Source organism: Anoplopoma fimbria, chromosome 17, assembly GCF_027596085.1.
Source record: "Anoplopoma fimbria isolate UVic2021 breed Golden Eagle Sablefish chromosome 17, Afim_UVic_2022, whole genome shotgun sequence".
NCBI lineage: Eukaryota > Metazoa > Chordata > Actinopteri > Perciformes > Anoplopomatidae > Anoplopoma > Anoplopoma fimbria.
The window spans coordinates 4066773-4084777 of record NC_072465.1 but is presented as its reverse complement, the minus strand read 5'-3'; the positions used below and the strand labels follow the sequence as shown (position 1 = coordinate 4084777).

At 41.4% G+C, this 18005-nt stretch overlaps 2 protein-coding genes across 2 annotated transcripts; one reads left to right on the top strand and one right to left on the bottom strand.

Annotated features, from left to right (window-relative positions):
• Positions 1 to 88: 88 nt before the first annotated feature.
• On the bottom strand, positions 89 to 6041 carry ube2r2 (ubiquitin-conjugating enzyme E2R 2). The gene is made up of 6 exons (XM_054616283.1): positions 5448 to 6041; positions 4881 to 5070; positions 2356 to 2442; positions 2106 to 2203; positions 1209 to 1343; positions 89 to 1074 (listed from the first exon to the last, which is right to left on the bottom strand). The coding sequence occupies exons 2-6, from the start codon at positions 5055 to 5057 to the stop codon at positions 789 to 791; spliced, it is 783 nt and encodes a 260-aa protein (XP_054472258.1). The 5' UTR covers positions 5058 to 5070; positions 5448 to 6041; the 3' UTR covers positions 89 to 788.
• A 3455-nt stretch (positions 6042 to 9496) lies between these two features.
• Positions 9497 to 16992, top strand: ubap1 (ubiquitin associated protein 1). The gene is made up of 7 exons (XM_054617731.1): positions 9497 to 9719; positions 11984 to 12032; positions 12189 to 12313; positions 12854 to 13684; positions 13818 to 13976; positions 14436 to 14537; positions 14767 to 16992. The coding sequence occupies exons 2-7, from the start codon at positions 11993 to 11995 to the stop codon at positions 14905 to 14907; spliced, it is 1398 nt and encodes a 465-aa protein (XP_054473706.1). The 5' UTR covers positions 9497 to 9719; positions 11984 to 11992; the 3' UTR covers positions 14908 to 16992.
• Positions 16993 to 18005: the final 1013 nt, after the last annotated feature.

Below are 18005 nucleotides of genomic sequence, written 5' to 3'. Positions count from 1 at the left end.
ATGCATCTGCACAAACGATGCAAAGCTAACAAAGCAAATAAATTCCAACTCCAGCTGACAAAACTACAGTTAAAAGACCGACAAACTGTAGCAGGAAACAAACTACTTCTTTAATGGCAAAACAAGTCTGATGGTGTAGCGTGGATTGAACATTAGTGAAATTTCACTGTTGACGACCAAGAAAAAAAAAAAATTCAACCTCATGGTTGCAACCAAACAACTTACAGTGCAGTCCACATGGAGCTGGTTGCATGATACAACAGGGCATAAAAACACGGTGATGGAAATGTTCAGGTGTGGGGATGTTTTGCCTCGTCTGGGGTCAGTAACTTGCACATGATTAATCACACACTGCTCCGTAGAGTGATCCCACTCTATTCTGCAGAGGCATGCATTTAAAAAAGTGAAATATAACGTAACCTCAAAAACACTTGGGGGTGCTCTAAAACCGTGCTGGAATAATTCCAATCCTCAAACTCTTCGAAACATCCGATGCCAGACGGAGTGCAAGCTGTAATTAAGGCAAACGGTGGAAACACACAAATTCTGACTTTGATTTAAACAACTATTGTTTGACCGACCATTTGTATTAGTTTAATAAATGATGAAACGTTTTTTTTGGCAGTTGACTTTTGACTCCACTGTATGTGCAAACACACACGCGCGCACACACACACACACACACACACACACACACACTAAAAATCGTAACGCAACACATAAAAGTAGGGGGTTTGTGGGGTGGGTGTGGGTGGGGGGTTGGCAGGGAGGAGTCATCATCCAGATCATCATGAGTCTTCGTTTCCAGAGTCGTCCTGGTTGTCGTAACGCCTGGTGGACGTCCCGCCGTCCTCTGTGGGGCTCATCCCCCCGGCCTCACCTACAGACTCCATCTCGCTCTCGTCCTCCTCCTCGTCCTCCTCCTCCATGTCGTCATCATAGAGGTCGTCATAGAGAAGGTCTGAACTGCTGTCCTGGGAGGGAACCCTGGTCTGGACGCAGTACTCCGCCAACGTGGTCGGCACCTTGACGCCGTCGCGCTCCGCCTCTGCTGTCGTTGACATCACCTGCTTCCTGTGGGCCAAATAGGAATAAACTCAAAGTCAGTGTTTAAGGTTATTTCTATGTGGACAGACTGGATGATTCTCTGTAGGCACATTAAACATTTGTCTGTACAAGGATGAAAAATACTCGATAATGTGAATTACCTGATAATCTCTGCATACTCCTTGTCCTTGCCTTTGCTGTCCCTCCATTTGCGAAACATGACGGACGCATCCACATTAGCCGGGGAGAAGGTGTTGGGCTCATTGAGCAGGGAGATCACACTGAGCAGGATAGTCCTGATTGCGACAGAACACAAACACACACAGACCAGAATTGAGCACACTCCGATATATCAAATCCTGATTTTGTATGAAAGAAAGCTCTAGTCTGGCTTTATGAAACTGTAGCTAGCTTCATCTGAACCTGCTCCATTACATGCTGCAACCGATCTGCTCAGGTTTTCAAATACAGACTCAGCACTTTACCTCTACTCCTCGACAAAACTATTCTTGCTGACATGTTAAATTTGAAAGAAATTCCGAGTTACCCTCTAGGAGTGTATTGTTCATAAGATGTAACACAGAACAAAGGAAAGCTAAAAGGGTACCGTTAAATAAAAACGTTCTGGATTCATGCTGCATGTGCATCATGTGAAGTTTAATGTTTTTTAATTTGTTGTATTTGTTTCGTTTTGAAGACGAACATGGAAAGTCCTCTACCCTTAACAGTCTGAATTTTCTTTTTTCATTTTTGCCAGAGAGGTATGACATGATGCAACACAAGTATCTGGCCAGCTTCGAACCGGGGATGTTGCGGTTATGTGATATGACGCCTTAACCGTGAGATTGGTAATAGGCACTTCAGTGTAATATGAGGTTAAGTGTGCTATTACTGAGCATCATTTTTTTAATGAAGTCTATTGTGCATGTAACCAGTGCAGAAATGAATGTCCAAATAGCATTCGAAATAACAGCAAAGTTTAAAAAATAGACTTCACGTCTGTGTTGTATAGTGGGTTAAAGCACATAGAGAATCAGAGGTTGTGTGGAAGAGATTACCTGACGTTCTGGGTGGGGTTCCACCTTTCAGAGGGCAGCTCCCCACTCTGAGGGTCATCGACAGGAGGGTGCAGGATGGAGATGCACACATCTCCGTTCTGGAAAGAGAACAAAATGCACTATATAACATCTGTCATGATGACAAGAAGGTGTCTACATTTAAACTCTTAATGGCTCCATTTAATACAAAATATAAAAATACCAAATTGGCAGAAAAAAAAATTGTGTGAAAACAACTTAAATGCTTTACCTCGTAAATGTTGGGGTGCCACATCTTGGTGAGGAAGCGGAAGGTTGGTGGGGAGTACGGATAGTCAACAGGGAACTTGATGTGAGCCTGGGAAAATAAACAGGTTGACTTTGAGGCTGGCGTAACACATATATATGTTGAATGTGAAATAAAGTGCTTTATATATTCAAATAAACAAAATACATATGAGTTTGTAATATTTGCAAGACACCCTTTCTCTAGTGAGACAAATACAGTTTTTCCTCCATGCTTCCTTTAACAAAAAATGTAATGAAACAACATAAGTCAGCAACCATTTTGCAGGTGTCTCAAGGAGATAGTATAATATAATGCAGGAACTAGGAAGGTTAAGAACAGCTGCTTAAAGCAAGATCTTAACAAGGATAAACTTGATATGTCCACTCTGGAGTGATATGACAAATTGGATTCTCTTCACTGTTCCAAGTCTATCTGTAATGTTGTTGTAGTGTTGAAACACAAAGTATCATCCTGTACCCTTTCATTTAAAATTAAAGCAGTTGTCATGTATGTCAGTAATGAATGTCAATAGAGCTAGGCATTAGGGGACACAACAGTTGGTGTTTCTGGTTAGGGATGCTTCGATACCGGACCGATATTGGGCTGATAATAAATCAAATAGCTGGATTGGGCGACAAGGGGGCTGATCTATTCAGTTAAGTTCTATGTTTATATACCTTATACATTTTAGACTGGAATTTTAATCCCCGTTTTAACATTTGACCAATTTGTTGCCACACAATTTATTATTTTAATAATAAATCACAATTCAATACATTTATATCTATGTATTTATTTGTAATATTGTGTTTTGCAAAGTTAGGAAAGCAATGATTAAGTTAAGCCTGATGTTGCCTTAAACATAAAAGAATGATCCTTGTCACTTCCACACAGTGAGGCATACAGTTTATGAATAAAACACTGGTATCTGATCTGTACTCGGTATCGGCCGATACCCAAAGTATCAGGACTGGAAAAGTCAGATGTGTGCATCTACTACTTCTGGTTTCTGTGTTTTCTTTCCATATTGCGCAATTATCTAGTCGAAAGGCATGTAGGATTGGGCGTGTGTAACACCACCCCTGCTCTCACTGAGCTGCTGACACTCAGATAGGACTATCATTACTCCACAACTAGTCGCTACACCAGTGCAGCCTTGGGACATTAAAAACACAGACGTCATAACACGTGACCTTCCATGCAGGGTTCGGCAGCAGAAACAAAGTTACATTACACTGGTCAATACCAATACTTATAAACCACACCTGCACAAGAAGTATAACAGGCATTCCTTCCTGTAGTGTGTCCAGGCTATATGTAATATGTAACATGTCTCTTTTAAACACTTGGGGGCTAAATTGTAAACTCTAGCTCTGACACGTATTGCACATCTGTCTGTCCTGAAAGAGGGATCCCTCCTCTGTTGCTCTGTGGTCCCTCCTATTTATACTGTTTTTGTGTGTGGAGTTTCTCCTTATCTGACCGCAGGGTCTCAGGATAGATGGTGTAATATGATTTATTGTAGAGATTGTAAAAACACACATGAATGAAAGTTATATAAACAAAAATGACTTGACTTAACAATACACATCAGGATGTCACCGCAAAGGCAAGCCTAAAGTGATCAACGATGTCAGCAACACTTGCTCCTCTGTATTATTTTGGCATTCCTGGAAGATTACAGCATCATCTGATTTGCCTCAACTTGAAAGCTGGCTCACACTGTACCACACTATTTTAGAAGTTTCATTGACTAAGCAGCATGAAAGACGGGAAGATGAGTCTCATCGTGCCCTTCTCTCTTACTCTTTTTCTGTGCTGAGGTGCCATTTATATTGCTCTCATAGCTAAAAATAGCCATCTGAAGCACAACCATCATACAGCAAGGGGAAGAGAGCTGGACAAGGAGAATGGAGAGAGAGAGTGGGGAGAAGGACTGAAAATGAAAGAAATATAAATGGCTGTGTGCAAAGGCTTGAATTACAGAAAAAAAAAAGATCTTATACCAGCAGAGGTGAGCAGAAAAAGATGAGCCATTTGAGGTGAGCTCGGTCATTGCTGAATTATAGTTTTTAAAAATGCAATAACCATTATGATACTTTAATCAGAGTCACTTTCACTATAACCTGGCTGTTTTCCAAGTTGCAGGACAATTTGCACAATTGCACTGTGTGAAAATTTAATTTAAACTTTATTTTGCCCCACAATTTTACACAGTACCATGCAGGGGAAAATGTATTTGCATTTAACTCATCCTGGTATTAGGTGCATTGTGCAGCTACTATATAGCATTCGGTGCCTTGCTCAAAGGCAGCTCTCCAGCTACCAGTCCACACTCCGTACTTGGTCCCTGCAAGGACTTGAACTGCATATAAATATTATTTTGCTGCTGATTATGAATTAGCTTCAAGAGTGTGTCTCATTATCTAAAAAAAAAAAAAAAAAGGTGCCATGTTTTGACTAGCTTGAATTCATGCCCTCCTGGTATTATAAAGTTTTGTGCCCACCTTAAAGTAGCCTCCCTCATACAGGGTGTTTGGGGGTCCGAAGATGGCCACTTCCCAGTTGTAAAGGTCAGACTCTTCCACCAGAGTGATGCGGAAGCCCTCCACCGGTTGCTCCTGCAGAGACTTCAGCTCCATCATCAGGGCCTTCTGGGAACTAGGGGTCGCCTGGTGGGCCATGATAATCCCACTTCTGACACCCGTGGCCACAGACCAGTGAACAGCAGGGGTATTTTGTAGAAGTGGAAAGAGAAATGATGGGCTCAGTGATGCTGTCAGGATCCTACTCGCATTTCATATGTTTCACATTTCATGGTGACAACTGATTCTGCAGCAAAAACACCTACAATCTGTTGCCTTTGTTTGTATTGACATTAGTCTTTCTAGAACACGCTAGGACAAAAAGAAACAGCAAACCTGAATAGATGACCGTCCTGCTGGCAAACTGACCGCCACATAAAGAATTCAAACACAAACAGGATATGTGGCCTGCCAAGCTAGCTCAAGTCAGTGGTTTAGTTCGCAGGCCCTTTATAGGGGAAATGCAAAGTTATATAAAAAAGTGTTTACCTCCGTCTCCTTGCACTGTAATGTGTATTCGTTTCGTTACAGTTGAAAAGTGGAAGGTACACTCATTGGTCGTCCATGCTAGCCTGGCTATGTCTTGGCAAAGATACAGTGACAGGAGCAGTGGATTTTCTGCTAAATGGCTGGTCCTCGTGTTGTGTTTCCGAAATTCTTTGTGTGCCAGTGTTGACAGTGGACATGGAGCTAGTATCAGTAAGTCACGGTCTCCTGTGGATCATTCTTGGGCTCGAAAGAGGAGACTTTCTCTCCTTGACATCTCTCCGTGCTGCTGGTTCGGTTCGGACAGGCGCTCAGCTGATCCCTGCTTGTTTGTGTTTGTTTATCTGCTCTCTGGCAGTCTCAACTTCTCCACACGTCAGCTAAACCCCGACCGAGCAACTTGGTCCAAACGGAGCAGCTTCTCCTGCTCTCCTCCGGCCCCTCCGGCGCACTGGCAGCGACACAGGCGGATCAATGCGAGTCTACCGTGGCGAAAAGGGACAGTAAGTTAGAGGTTTACACTCGCGAATTACAGTGGATTTCATCGATTTTTATTTTCCTCCCATCGGTGCTTCCGGCTATCAATGCGCGTGTCCGCAAAACGTAACGCACGCATGGGTCTGAACGTGACGTGCGCGCACCCGATGTTAAACCAAAGCATAATAATTTTTTTTTAATTTTTTTGTTGAAAAAATCAATTAAGACTTTCACAAATTTGTGCATTTTTTAGTTTTTTTCATTTTAAGTTACTACAATAACCATCTAAAATGACTTGTGCGCACTTTCTTAAACGACGTTTTTATATTTCATAAATGTATTAATCACAACACAATGGACAATTGTAATGTTACCTTTCATTTCAACCTCTTCTCTCTTAAATTAGGCTACATTTTTTTTTCTCAAACAAACAATACACTTCTGCCGCATGACTTTAGTTCTGGGTCTGAGATGGCATTTCGAAAAATGTTCTCCTCAGGTACTTTAGGAAGTCCTACATTTCCCTATATTGTACTTTATTAGATTATAAACAATGTAGGCCTGTATGAAGGCAATGTAAAATGGGAGTCGTTTTCATTGTTGTTGTGAGTTTATGGAAAAGTCGATAAACAATTGACATATGCTGCTTCCACCTTTAGTTAATCATAAACAGCTCTGACAACAATAACGGACTAATCTGAATCGATTAGTTTTCCTTGTTTACATCATTTTGTGTGCTTGGCTGCTATCATTTTAATATATATAAAGGTAAGTATTTTGATAGTTTAACAGTTTCATGTATGATAAATACTTTAATTTTAATTTTCAGAAATGAATGAGGTAATGGGGTTTATAAGGCTGTCTACAAAACCTAACAGTTTACTTTGGGTTAGAATAGGGATTAGAATATGCTGCTCTGTCACTCTCTCTCTCTACAAATCATACAGTGGGGGAAATAATTATTTGATCCCTTGCCGATTTTGTAAGTTTGCCCACTGACAAAGAAATGAACGATCTATAATTGTTATGGTAGGTTTATTTTAACAGTGAGAGACAGAATATAAAAAAAATAATCCAGAAAATCACATTATATAAAAGTTATAAATTGATTTGCATTTGATTGAGTGAAATAAGTATTTGAGCCCCTACCAACCAGCAAGAATTCTGGCTCCCACATATCGGTTAGATTAGTCCTCTCACTTTAAGAAAGTACTCTGAATCTCAACTCGTTACCTGTATGAAAGACATCTGTCTCAATTCATTACCTGTATAAAAGACACCTGTCCACAGAATCAATCAATCAGATTCCAACTTCTCCACCATGGGCAAGACCAAAGAGCTGTCTAAGGACGTCAGGGAAAAGATTGTAGACCTGCACAAGGCTGGAATGGGCTACAAGACCATCGGAAAGCAGCTTGGTGAGAAGGAGACAACTGTTGGTGCGATTATTCGGAAATGGAAGAAACACAAAATGACCATCAATCGCCCTCGGTCTGGGGCTCCACGCAAGATCTCGCCTCGTGGGGTATCGATGATCATGAGAAAGGTTAGGGATCAGCCCAGAACTACACGGGAGGAACTTGTTAATGATCTCAAGACAGCTGGGACCACAGTCACCAAGAAAACCATTGGTAACACACTACGCCGTAATGGATTAAAATCCTGCAGCGCCTGCAAGGTCCCCCTGCTCAAGAAGGCACATGTACAGGCCCGTCTGAAGTTTGCCAATGAACAACTGAATGATTCAGAGAAGGCTTGGGAGAAGGTAATGTGGTCAGATGAGACCAAAATCGAGCTATTTGGCATCAACTCAACTCGCCGTGTTTGGAGGAAGAGAAATGCTGATTATAACCCCAAGAACACCATCCCCACCGTCAAGCATGGAGGTGGAAACATTATGCTTTGGGGGTGTTTCTCTGCTAAGGGGACAGGACGACTTCACCGCATCGAGGGGAGGATGGACGGGGCCATGTACCGTGAGATCTTGGGCGACAACCTCCTTACCTCAGCCAGGACACTGAAAATGGGTCGTGGATGGGTCTTCCAGCACGACAATGACCCAAAACATACGGCCAAGGCAACAAAGGAGTGGCTCAAGAAGAAGCACATTAAGGTCATGGAGTGGCCTAGCCAGTCTCCGGACCTTAATCCCATAGAAAATCTGTGGAGGGAGCTGAAGCTTAGAGTTGCCAAGCGACAGCCTCGAAACCTTCAGGATTTGGAGAAGATCTGCAAAGAGGAGTGGACCAAAATCCCTCCTGAGATGTGCGCAAACCTGGTGACCAACTACAAGAAGCGTCTGACCTCTGTGCTTGCCAACAACGGTTTCTCCACCAAGTACTGAGTCATGTTTTGTTAGGGGATCAAATACTTATTTCACTCGATCAAATGCAAATCAATTGATAACTTTTATATAATGTGATTTTCTGGATTATTTTTTTTATATTCTGTCTCTCAATGTTAAAATAAACCTACCATAACAATTATAGATCGTTCATTTCTTTTTCAGTGGGCAAACTTACAAAATCGGCAAGGGATCAAATAATTATTTCCCCCACTGTATATATTAATGGCTGTGGATATCTAAGAGTCTGAATAAAACAACCACAGAAATTTAAATTAATTTCAACATTAGGTTATACAGGGCGGTATACACTCCCGACGAAAACACAGCACTGAAAATAACTTGCCTACATTTAAGGGCACCATAAATATGTGTGAGAGGCCATATAATATGTTATTACATTCAATAAACTCAGTCAGCCGCAGCTCTTTCAGTGACTGAAACGAATTAAATGTGTTTCTTTTCATTGACAATTTATTTAGATTAGTCTAAACAAGCTCACTATTTCAACTTACAATTGTATTTCATATTATGCGTACTACCCTGAGCCTTCCTCGTAGCACTTATTGCATTCGTATTAGTTGTTGCACTTACTGTATTCGTATCAGTTCGCTGCACTTATTGAATTCGTATTTGTTTACTGCACTTATCCTATTCGTAGTAGTTTGTAGCACTTATTATATTCATATTAGTCTGTTGCAATTATTGTTTTCGTAGTAATTTGCCTCTGCACTATACTTTTGCTCTGGTTTATGCTTTAAGATGCTTGTTTAAGAAAGGAGATGCACTTATGACTTCTGGTGACTAGTAGTTCTCTTGAATACCTATGTTGAATACACTTCCTGTAAGTCGCTTTGGATAATTATTGATCATGTGTGTGCCATTGTCTTTCCTGAGCCAGAGAGTATGTAGTCTTAGATTTAAGGTTGAAATGATGCCTAAACTCCACATTTGGGCTAATACACTTCCTGTAAGTCGCTTTGGATAAAAGCGTCTGCTAAATGACTGTAATGTAATGTAATGTAATGCGTAGTTTCCCATTGTTAGGACTTATCTTTGCCATCACTCAGTTGTGTATATGCTTCCTATTTTACCTTTAATAAATTGCATTCTAGGCATGCATTTTGTTGAACTGATGCAACCTACTCTAATATTCAAAGAAGCCCTGTTCTCTCTGCCATGTCTTTAAAAGCAGCACCTGTCAAGTACCCCAACACCACTGACTCACACAGCTGGATGGAACGTTGTGACGTTGTGACGTTTCGTAGGTGAGTGACGTCAGACAGGAACCAGTCGGAGGGAGCTTGACAAATCAAGATGGCGTCCCACGCTGAAGCAGGAAAGAGATTTCAGTATAAATAAAACTCTTTCTGAGAATAGTTTACATTTGAGTGCCATCTCGCCAGTGCGTCGTACGGATTTCGAAAACAAAACGGGGACGGGAGCAGATACAGGTGAGAGGAGTCTGAGCTTACAGGTGAGCTCAGTGTAGTTTCAGGGGCGGTGGCAGCAGAGACAGCGGTCTGTCTCACAGACACATCATATTACAGCCAGGCCAGTGGCGAAGCTCAGCTCATTAGCATGAATACTAGCCTTTTCCCCCAAAAAAATATTGTCCAGCGGCTGGTGGTTGTTTAGTGAATTAGTTAATTGTACTTTAATACATCAGCCATAACAAACTAACGTCCCACCAGACGCTGACTTGTTGTCTAAGTTGTCACTATATGTTAGCTGTTAGCACGTTGAGCTAGGAGTGACCACAGTAATGTTAGCCTAGCTTGTTTTGCTAACTTACACTAATACAACTTTAATACCACAAGCTAATGGACATACGTCATCGTACGTCGGTGTGACAGCTGGGAGACTTGACGTCGTGTTTAAGATAAACTTTCCTTAACATGTTATGTGTTGTAGTTACTGCTAACCCTTAGTTATCGTTTTAAGTTTGAAGCAGTTTAAGACCCCCCTAAGCTAGCAAGCTAACACGACTACGTTGACGCTCTGTCCCGTGCTGTAGGGGTTGTACTCCAACCAAGAGCACAATCTTCAATTGTTAAAATAGCTACGCAGAACATGTATCATATATTGTATGACGTTATTGCTATTCACTAAAATATTCTACCCAATCTACAGGGTATCCTACGTCACTAGCTTCAAATTAAGAAATCTGATTGAGAAATATCTCCAGATAGTGAGATGATTATTGATCATGTGTGTGCCATTGTCTTTCCTGAGCCAGAGAGTATGTAGTCTTAGATTTAAGGTTGAAATGATGCCTAAACTCCACATTTGGGCTAATGGACGTTGAACTCCTCCCAGGTCGCTGTAGTACAAGTAACCTGCCTGTAGGTTGCATTTTTTTTTACAAAGATGTGTTATAAATTATGGATTTTAACATATGTGTCATTCTGCCACTCTCTTAGAGATCTTTGGGTCTTCTCTGACCAGTGCTGGTAATATTCAGCAGTATTGCAGAGTATTAAGGACCAATGTGTATTGCTGCTCATTTTATATTTTCATACAAACCCACCGTAGTACTTCGCTCATCAAGAGAGATAGCGTTATCCGGGATGCAACGATGGATACAGGTCTCTGTAAAGTTGTTTGCACAACAGTTCCCAATCTCCTGTTCTTTTGTTGAGTCTTATTTTCTACATTTTATTTTCCTGCTACCAAACATCATCCAGGTGCAGGCAGGTAGCCGAATAGCCAGCATTATACTATTTGATTATCAGTTGCTTATGGCTAGTGTGTATGTAACTTGTTGCCCACCTACATGTCCAGTAGACACTCGGTCATCCTGCTGCAGTTATCTTAGAACATTTTCGGTCCATCTTTGGCTTGCTAGATGGTCAAAATACTTCACCAACTATCCATTTTCTTTTTGTCAGTGCTGTTTTGTGCTTGGTGTTACGGTTGGCTTGTGTAACTTAGATATGTAATTCAATTCAAAAATCACAAATTGCTTCACACTCTGTACAGACGACATCCTCTGTCCCAGGACCTCCCACCAAAAACTTTTAATGGGGAACTGACTGGTAAATGTTTTATGGGGGACCGATGAAATGAGCATGTGTTCTTAAGCTATTTATGTTCAGCAGTGTAGGCAGCATTACCAAACCAAGCCAATCGATTCAGTGTTCACTAACAAAACTGCCCTTTTCAGCCGTGTAAGTGGATCAAATCTATCACTTTATCTACTGAACACTAGTCTTCCCCAGCACACAGATCAAAGTTCTTTGTTCAGTTCAAAGAAAGTTCAGTGGATGGGAAAACAATGGCTTCTCTTTGTTGATAATATCAGCCACTGTTGCAAGGCATGACCTAATAATGGGATTATGTGACTGGAGATGCAAAACAGTGGAATGTATAAAGCCAATTAGAAAGTGAAGAATTTCAATTTGAATAGAAAAGAAAAAAGGTTCACTGCCATGTGATGAAGTGTCATTGGTCCTATGCTTTGCTTAAAATGTTTCTGTGGGACCAATTGTGAAAGACATTCTGTCAATATTAGAATCTGCCATGTCGGAAGAAATCTCAGGCTTGAAGGCAGCTGTAAGAAAGGCAGGGGAAATACACTTGGGGCTTTTTTCACACTGTTGCACCTTTTTAGGGTGTTGATATATTTAATGCCCATGTAAATATTACCTCTCTTTGACCTTTTAAAGTGGCGTTCTCACTAACTTAACACCTGGTGTAAACCTGTGTCTGTTTTCAGAGTCTCTAAATGGCTGCGAGGAAGTCTGGATCAGATGCATACAACAATGGTGAGGACCTATTTTTAATTATTTCTTGTTTCACTGTTTGACAACACTGATCCTTTTGAGTTGTGAGTGAAGTGTAGGTTCAAGGTCTGCTGGTGCCTGTAGTTCCAGTGTCTATTCTTCTAATATATGCTCACTTTGTTTTGTTATTGTACACAGGACCTATCAGCTACCTTGAAGACGTTCCCTTCAAGATCAATGACAAATTCCGCTGCCCAGCCAAAGTGGGGCTTCCTGTAGGTTTCTGTCTCCCAGACTGTGGATCCTTGCTGGTGGACTCACAGGTAAGGCACAGGAAAGAATGTGTTAGCAGTGTATACTGCGCTAACATGCATGTCAGCAGCATCCTCAGAGGGGCTTAACCTTGCTGACCTACAATATTATAGCACTGATCATTATAGACCTCGCCCTCTGTCCTGCTGTATCAATATTAGGTTTTTTGCCACGTGAAGTCATGCTGGATCAGAGAGAAGGTAAAATTGTATAGTAATTTAGATGACAAGGTGTACTCAAGCACATGCTGTCAATAGAGTGACAATTTAGTAGCAGAAGTTATTTGTTATATTGTTGCTGGGCATCAAGCATACCTGCTCAAAAAGTTGAAGTACCTTTTTATTGTTTATAAATGACAGCAACCTCAATTTTATATATATATATATATATATATATATATATATTTATTTTTTTTTTTATTTATTTTTTTAATTATATTATACGAATTATGTTATACTCTAACTAATTATTTTTGATTTATTTTTTTTCTCGTCATTCTATGTTACCTGTTTGCCCATCTTACTCTCTTCCTCTTACTTGGGTCTCAACAGTATGACTTTTCTCTGGAGAGACGTAGTGTGCGCTGGGGGGTTGAACTGGCTGAGGCCAGAGCAGCAGAAGCCAGAGCAGAAGAGGCAGCAGCAGCCAAGCAGGAGGCAGAGAGCAGGGAGAGCTTGGCACAGGCCCAGGACACCGATGCTGGTGGTGGGAAGAAACCCAGGTCTGCTGCAGAGGACCAGGACCTTCTACCACCAGCGTTGAACCCCGTCATGGCGGGGCTGAGCCATAATGACATCCTCACTCCACTGCCTGCCACGAGCCTTGGCCCCAGGAAAATCCAGCCTAGCACTCCCCTGCACTGCCTCAACCTCGCTGACTTTGAGCGGGAGGAGGACCCCTTTGACAAAGTGGAGCTCAAAACTTTGGACGATAGGGAGGAGCTCAGGACCATCCTCCAGAGCCAGCCCCAACCTCAACCTCAACCTCAACCCTCTGTATCCCCACCAGAGGTTTCCCAGATAGGGTCACTGTCACGTGGAAACAGCCCGCCTCCTCCGAGCATCAACTCAAGCCTAGCGGCCAAACCTGGCTTTTCCCATAAACCCAACGGGTTGATCGCCTTGCTGGACATGGACAGAGTTGGGCACCCTGGGAGAACGGGGTTTGACACCGACGATCGGCCCTGTAACATCCGCTCTCTCACTTTCCCCAAGCTCTCTGATTCTGGTGACCCAGAGCCAGTGAGGTACAGCCAACTCCCTGCACCCATCGCTGCTCCCCGACATCACCTAACCAATGGAAGCCCACCGACCACACCCAAGACCCAAGTTATTGTTCCCCCTGAGCCAACGAGCCACACAAAGAGTGGCGCACCAAAACCGGTGAGCATTAAATCACATACTGCCTGACTAAATGTGTGCATGGTTTGTTTGGAATAGTGATGTAGATTAACCAGAGATGGTAGATAACCAATCTCAGGAACCTCACTGACATTTGTTCATGTTTTTACTCCAGGTCAACCCTGGGTCAGGATCTGCCGGTCTTCCGTGCGGTGGAGCGCTGCTCAGCATGACCCCCAGCGAGCGTCAGTGTGTGGAAACCCTTGTGGGAATGGGCTACTCTTATGAAGGTGTCCTACGGGCCATGCAGAGACAAGGGCAGAATGTGGAACAGGTGCGACACCCTCTCGCCCCAATGCACAGCAATCTGGAATCCTAGCATATTAATTCTTCACAATGCTCAACAGTTCATTGTTTGTGTGTAATTTTGTTCTGTGAAGCATCATTGCAGTTCTTTTGTAAATATAGCTTTAAATTAAAATAAAGTTATTTCCTCCCACTTGCTGTTGGTTCAAAAGTTATGGCAATAGATATGTTTCTGTTGTCTGTACAGCTATTACTACACAATATGACCTATCCAACCACTGTCAAAGTAGATGTTGGATGAAATCATCATCATCATTATCAACATCATTATCAGCATTGGGCATTACAAGCTTATAAGATGCCAGGCGCAAACGGCATAAAGAGAACAATACATTGACCCTAAAAAACATTACCATTAATTCATTTCAATCCAAAATGCCTCTTTGATGGTTTTTGTTAATAAAGATGTACTTATTGTTTGTCTAAGGTACTGGATTACCTGTTTGTCCATGGGCGTCTGTGTGAGCGGGGCTTCGATGCAATTGCAGTGGAGGAATGTTTAGAGATGTACCAATGCTCAGAGGAAAAGGTCTGTACAATCTGCTTTTAGCCAACTGTACACCTTAAGAACATGCAATAATTGGAAGCTAGAAAACAGTGTTTAGTCTTTGAAATATGAGTGACATCCCTACACCCACCTATCTTTTGATAATTAAGATAAGTCTATATATATATATATATATATATATATATATATATATATATATATAGGTTATTTGAGCTATTGTAGTTTTATTTATTTTTTTCATCCTTCCCAGGCTTTGCAGTTCCTTGAGTTAATGTCAAGATTTGGCGAAATGGGATTTCAGCGGGAAGCCATCAAAGAGGTGCTGCTGGTCCACAACAATGATCAGGAAAAGGCTCTAGAGGACCTGATGGCTCGGGCAGCAGCTAGCTGAGCCAAGCTAACCAGCCAACCAAAGCCCAGCCCAGGGTGTTCCTCCCGCTACTACCCAACACAGCCCCTTTCCTTCTGCCTATCCTATCACACCATGCCCTGCCCTTGCCTTGGCTGTGGAAGGGGCAGCTGGGAGAAGGTTGAATTTCTCTCTGTGCTAAAACGTATTGTGTCTAAGCACATCTTAAAGACTGTGTGCCTAGAGTGGAGGGGGTAAAAGGGTACCAAAACTTCATGGTGGTGTTTTGTTTTTTTCTAAGAAATTCTGGGGTTAGTTCCCAGGATTTTGTACTGCAAGGGTATTCAAGAAGGACTGAGCTGGAAAGGAAAGATTGGATAAAATGAGCTTTGGTGTTTTAATGCCGTTCATATATGCTTCCGCTTGGAAGTCGTATCTGTCTGCAGGCAAAACTGCAGGACCGAATGGGGAGCTGGTGATGGGTTCTGAGTACATCACAGAAAGACCAGTTTGAACTCTTGAAACTCCCAAACATCTAAGCTGCCATCTTCCACTGCTTTGTGCAGACCTAGTAAATGGTGGCGAGGATAGGGGGCCTTGAGGAGGCTCTCTTCAAACTGAACCAATTAACGTTAAAAGTCAAAAAGAAGAAAAGAAAATCCCAGTCGCCAGACAGACAACTGACTCTAAGAAGTGCCCTCTCTGCTCTGGTGCCCTGCACCTACTACTTTATTCTTTCATTAATTCATGTCTGTTTTTCTCTTCATTTGGGCGCTTTTTCATGTCCGCATAAAGATTATATTTCTTTGATTTTTGTTTTAGGGACTGCATAATAGATCCTTAGTCACTTTTACTCAGAACACAAGAGATGCTACTGCCCCAGTAGGCTCTTCAACCTGCACTGGAAGGGCCTGTTAAAGGCGTGGGGAGTAATAGGGAACGTTCCTCTCTAGGAAATAATAAGAAATATCCCATAACCCACTGGCACTGATACAGTGTCACATACAGCACACATGTTTCATAATACTACACTGATACTTTCATTTAAAAATCAAGAGTTTGATATGAAAATGTAAGATATGTTAACTCACGTTTACCTGTCATGGACTTCTGTTTGAAGACTGGAAAAGAGTGAGTGGGTTTAAAAAATAAAATGTGAGTGAGGGTTGTTTTTGCAGCCACATCGCAGTGCAATAGAGACATTTCATGTTGTGTTACTGTTGAGTCAAGTAATTGTCGGGAGAGAAGAAATGGTCCTCAAGCCTCGATAGAAATTTGGATGTGACTTGAATAGGTCAGATTTCAGTGATCGCCATCATTTATTCTCTGTTATTGGATTTCATGCCACACAATCTAATCAAACGTGACTTTGGTTTCTCATGTGTAATATGAAATGAGTGGTCATCTCCACAGTCTTAAATGTAAAGTTAACAAAAGTTTGTCCCAAAAAGCTAAAAGCATTTCCTTAAATGTTGATTGGGTGTAATTGTTTAAAAGAAGGCCAGGATCCTTTAATTCCATAGTATGCGTCTGACTTTAGTGCTACATAAATGTTTTTAAAAGAGCATCTGCTCCGTTGCACCAAATGTAAGAATTTCCCATAATCCTGATCTCTGTGGTACTGATGGGGATTGTTAGAGGCATGGTAACAGATTAAGGATTCAAAGTTAGAAAAAATGTGAATTGGAGAAATGGCACTTTGTTTGGGGCAGGTCCAGCACTTAGTCCTATCTTTCACAATTGGAAAAAAAAAGATTTCCAACCAGTAATCAATTTAAGAACAATGCCTGGTTTAGAAAAAACTATAAGGTTGTTTATTTCCAATACAGACATAATTTTAATGGATAAAGCATCTGAATAATTTACAGCACCACAAAAATCTGACAAATAAGCAAATCTTTGCAGTAAATACACCTCCCTCAACAAACATCCCAGTGTTCGCTAATGTGACACACTTCATTGTGAATATTTTCCTCAGTTTTGCTGTTTTTCTGGAAAGGACCGTGCCTGGTGCAGGCAGACAGCATGACACAGGCAAGGTGTCATGTTAGACCTAGCATCCTTATTCAAGCCACCGTGTTGTCTGATGTGTTGTTGACATGATAAACAAAAAAATGTTTTCAACCAGTTTTGTTTTTAATTGCCTTCGTTTTTGATTTACTGTGATAAAGAAGAAAGTTATAATTACTTTACAGTCAAACACACAAGTGGTATTATTGTTGCCTTACATAACTCGTACATAATTGATGTTTCCATAATCATATATAGAGCAAGTATCTATCCAGTTGCCTCTCCTCTGACAGCCACACAAGTTGGAGTGAATGCAGTATTGTAGGTTCTGGACCTCCTCCATCAATGCCTCCTCCATGTCTGTTACGATCTTCTAGTTGTGTGGTGATGAATCGCAACTAGGTTCTCATTAATTAGGTCATCATGTTTAAGGGTTTATGTATCAGATCCATCTATAAGTCGCAGAATTATTTAACGGGGCGCTAATGAACCTAATGAACGTTGAAATATCTTAAAGGTATAATAAGATTTGGCTGGGTTGAGTGTTCTTTCCCAAGCTCCTGAATTGTGATTTGCAAAATGTTCAATTTCTTCTTGAATGATTTGGAAAATCCTCACGATTAAATGTTCACATCTTTTCAGTGGTGAGACTGTAAATTGTTGCTGTTATTGCATTTCTTTAGCTTAATTTGATATAGGTTATTTTCTGAAGTATGGTCACAACATATTAGATATGTTGACATAAGGCTGATGAGAAAGCACAACTCTCCTGCTCCCCTGTTTGTTCTCTTTTACAGCAAATGCATTTTTATTCTCTCCAACAATACAGATGAGTGTCCATCCAGGTATTGTCAGTGGAAACTGGAAACATCTAACTGTGGCTGAGTCAGCAGAAAAAAGACTAGGCATCAGAATAGGGGCCATATTTGGTCTGCTTGAGCTCACCAGGGTTAATAAACAGAAGATTACAGAGTCATGTATAACATATGTTAAAATATTTGAGTTTAGGTCCTACCTAGTGCCAAGTCATCTGTGTGATATCAGATTTCCATGACGTGTTGTGCTCATGCAAATAATGGCCCCCTTCAACATAATCCAGGAAGCTAAATCTCTGGAGAATTTATCAAATT

Bases quoted from the DNA above. Each gene is read 5' to 3' on its own strand.
- ubap1 (XM_054617731.1), top strand. From the start codon at position 11,993: ATGGCTGCGAGGAAGTCTGGATCAGATGCATACAACAATG. The intron at 13,685-13,817 runs GTGAGCATTAAA...TTTTTACTCCAG, and splicing joins AGAGTGGCGCACCAAAACCG to GTCAACCCTGGGTCAGGATC. The intron at 14,538-14,766 runs GTCTGTACAATC...CATCCTTCCCAG, and splicing joins ACCAATGCTCAGAGGAAAAG to GCTTTGCAGTTCCTTGAGTT.
- ube2r2 (XM_054616283.1), bottom strand. From the start codon at position 5,057: ATGGCCCACCAGGCGACCCCTAGTTCCCAGAAGGCCCTGATGATGGAG. The intron at 2,204-2,355 runs GTAAAGCATTTA...TTCTCTTTCCAG, and splicing joins GGCACCCCAACATTTACGAG to AACGGAGATGTGTGCATCTC. The intron at 1,075-1,208 runs GTAATTCACATT...TTTGGCCCACAG, and splicing joins GAGTATGCAGAGATTATCAG to GAAGCAGGTGATGTCAACGA.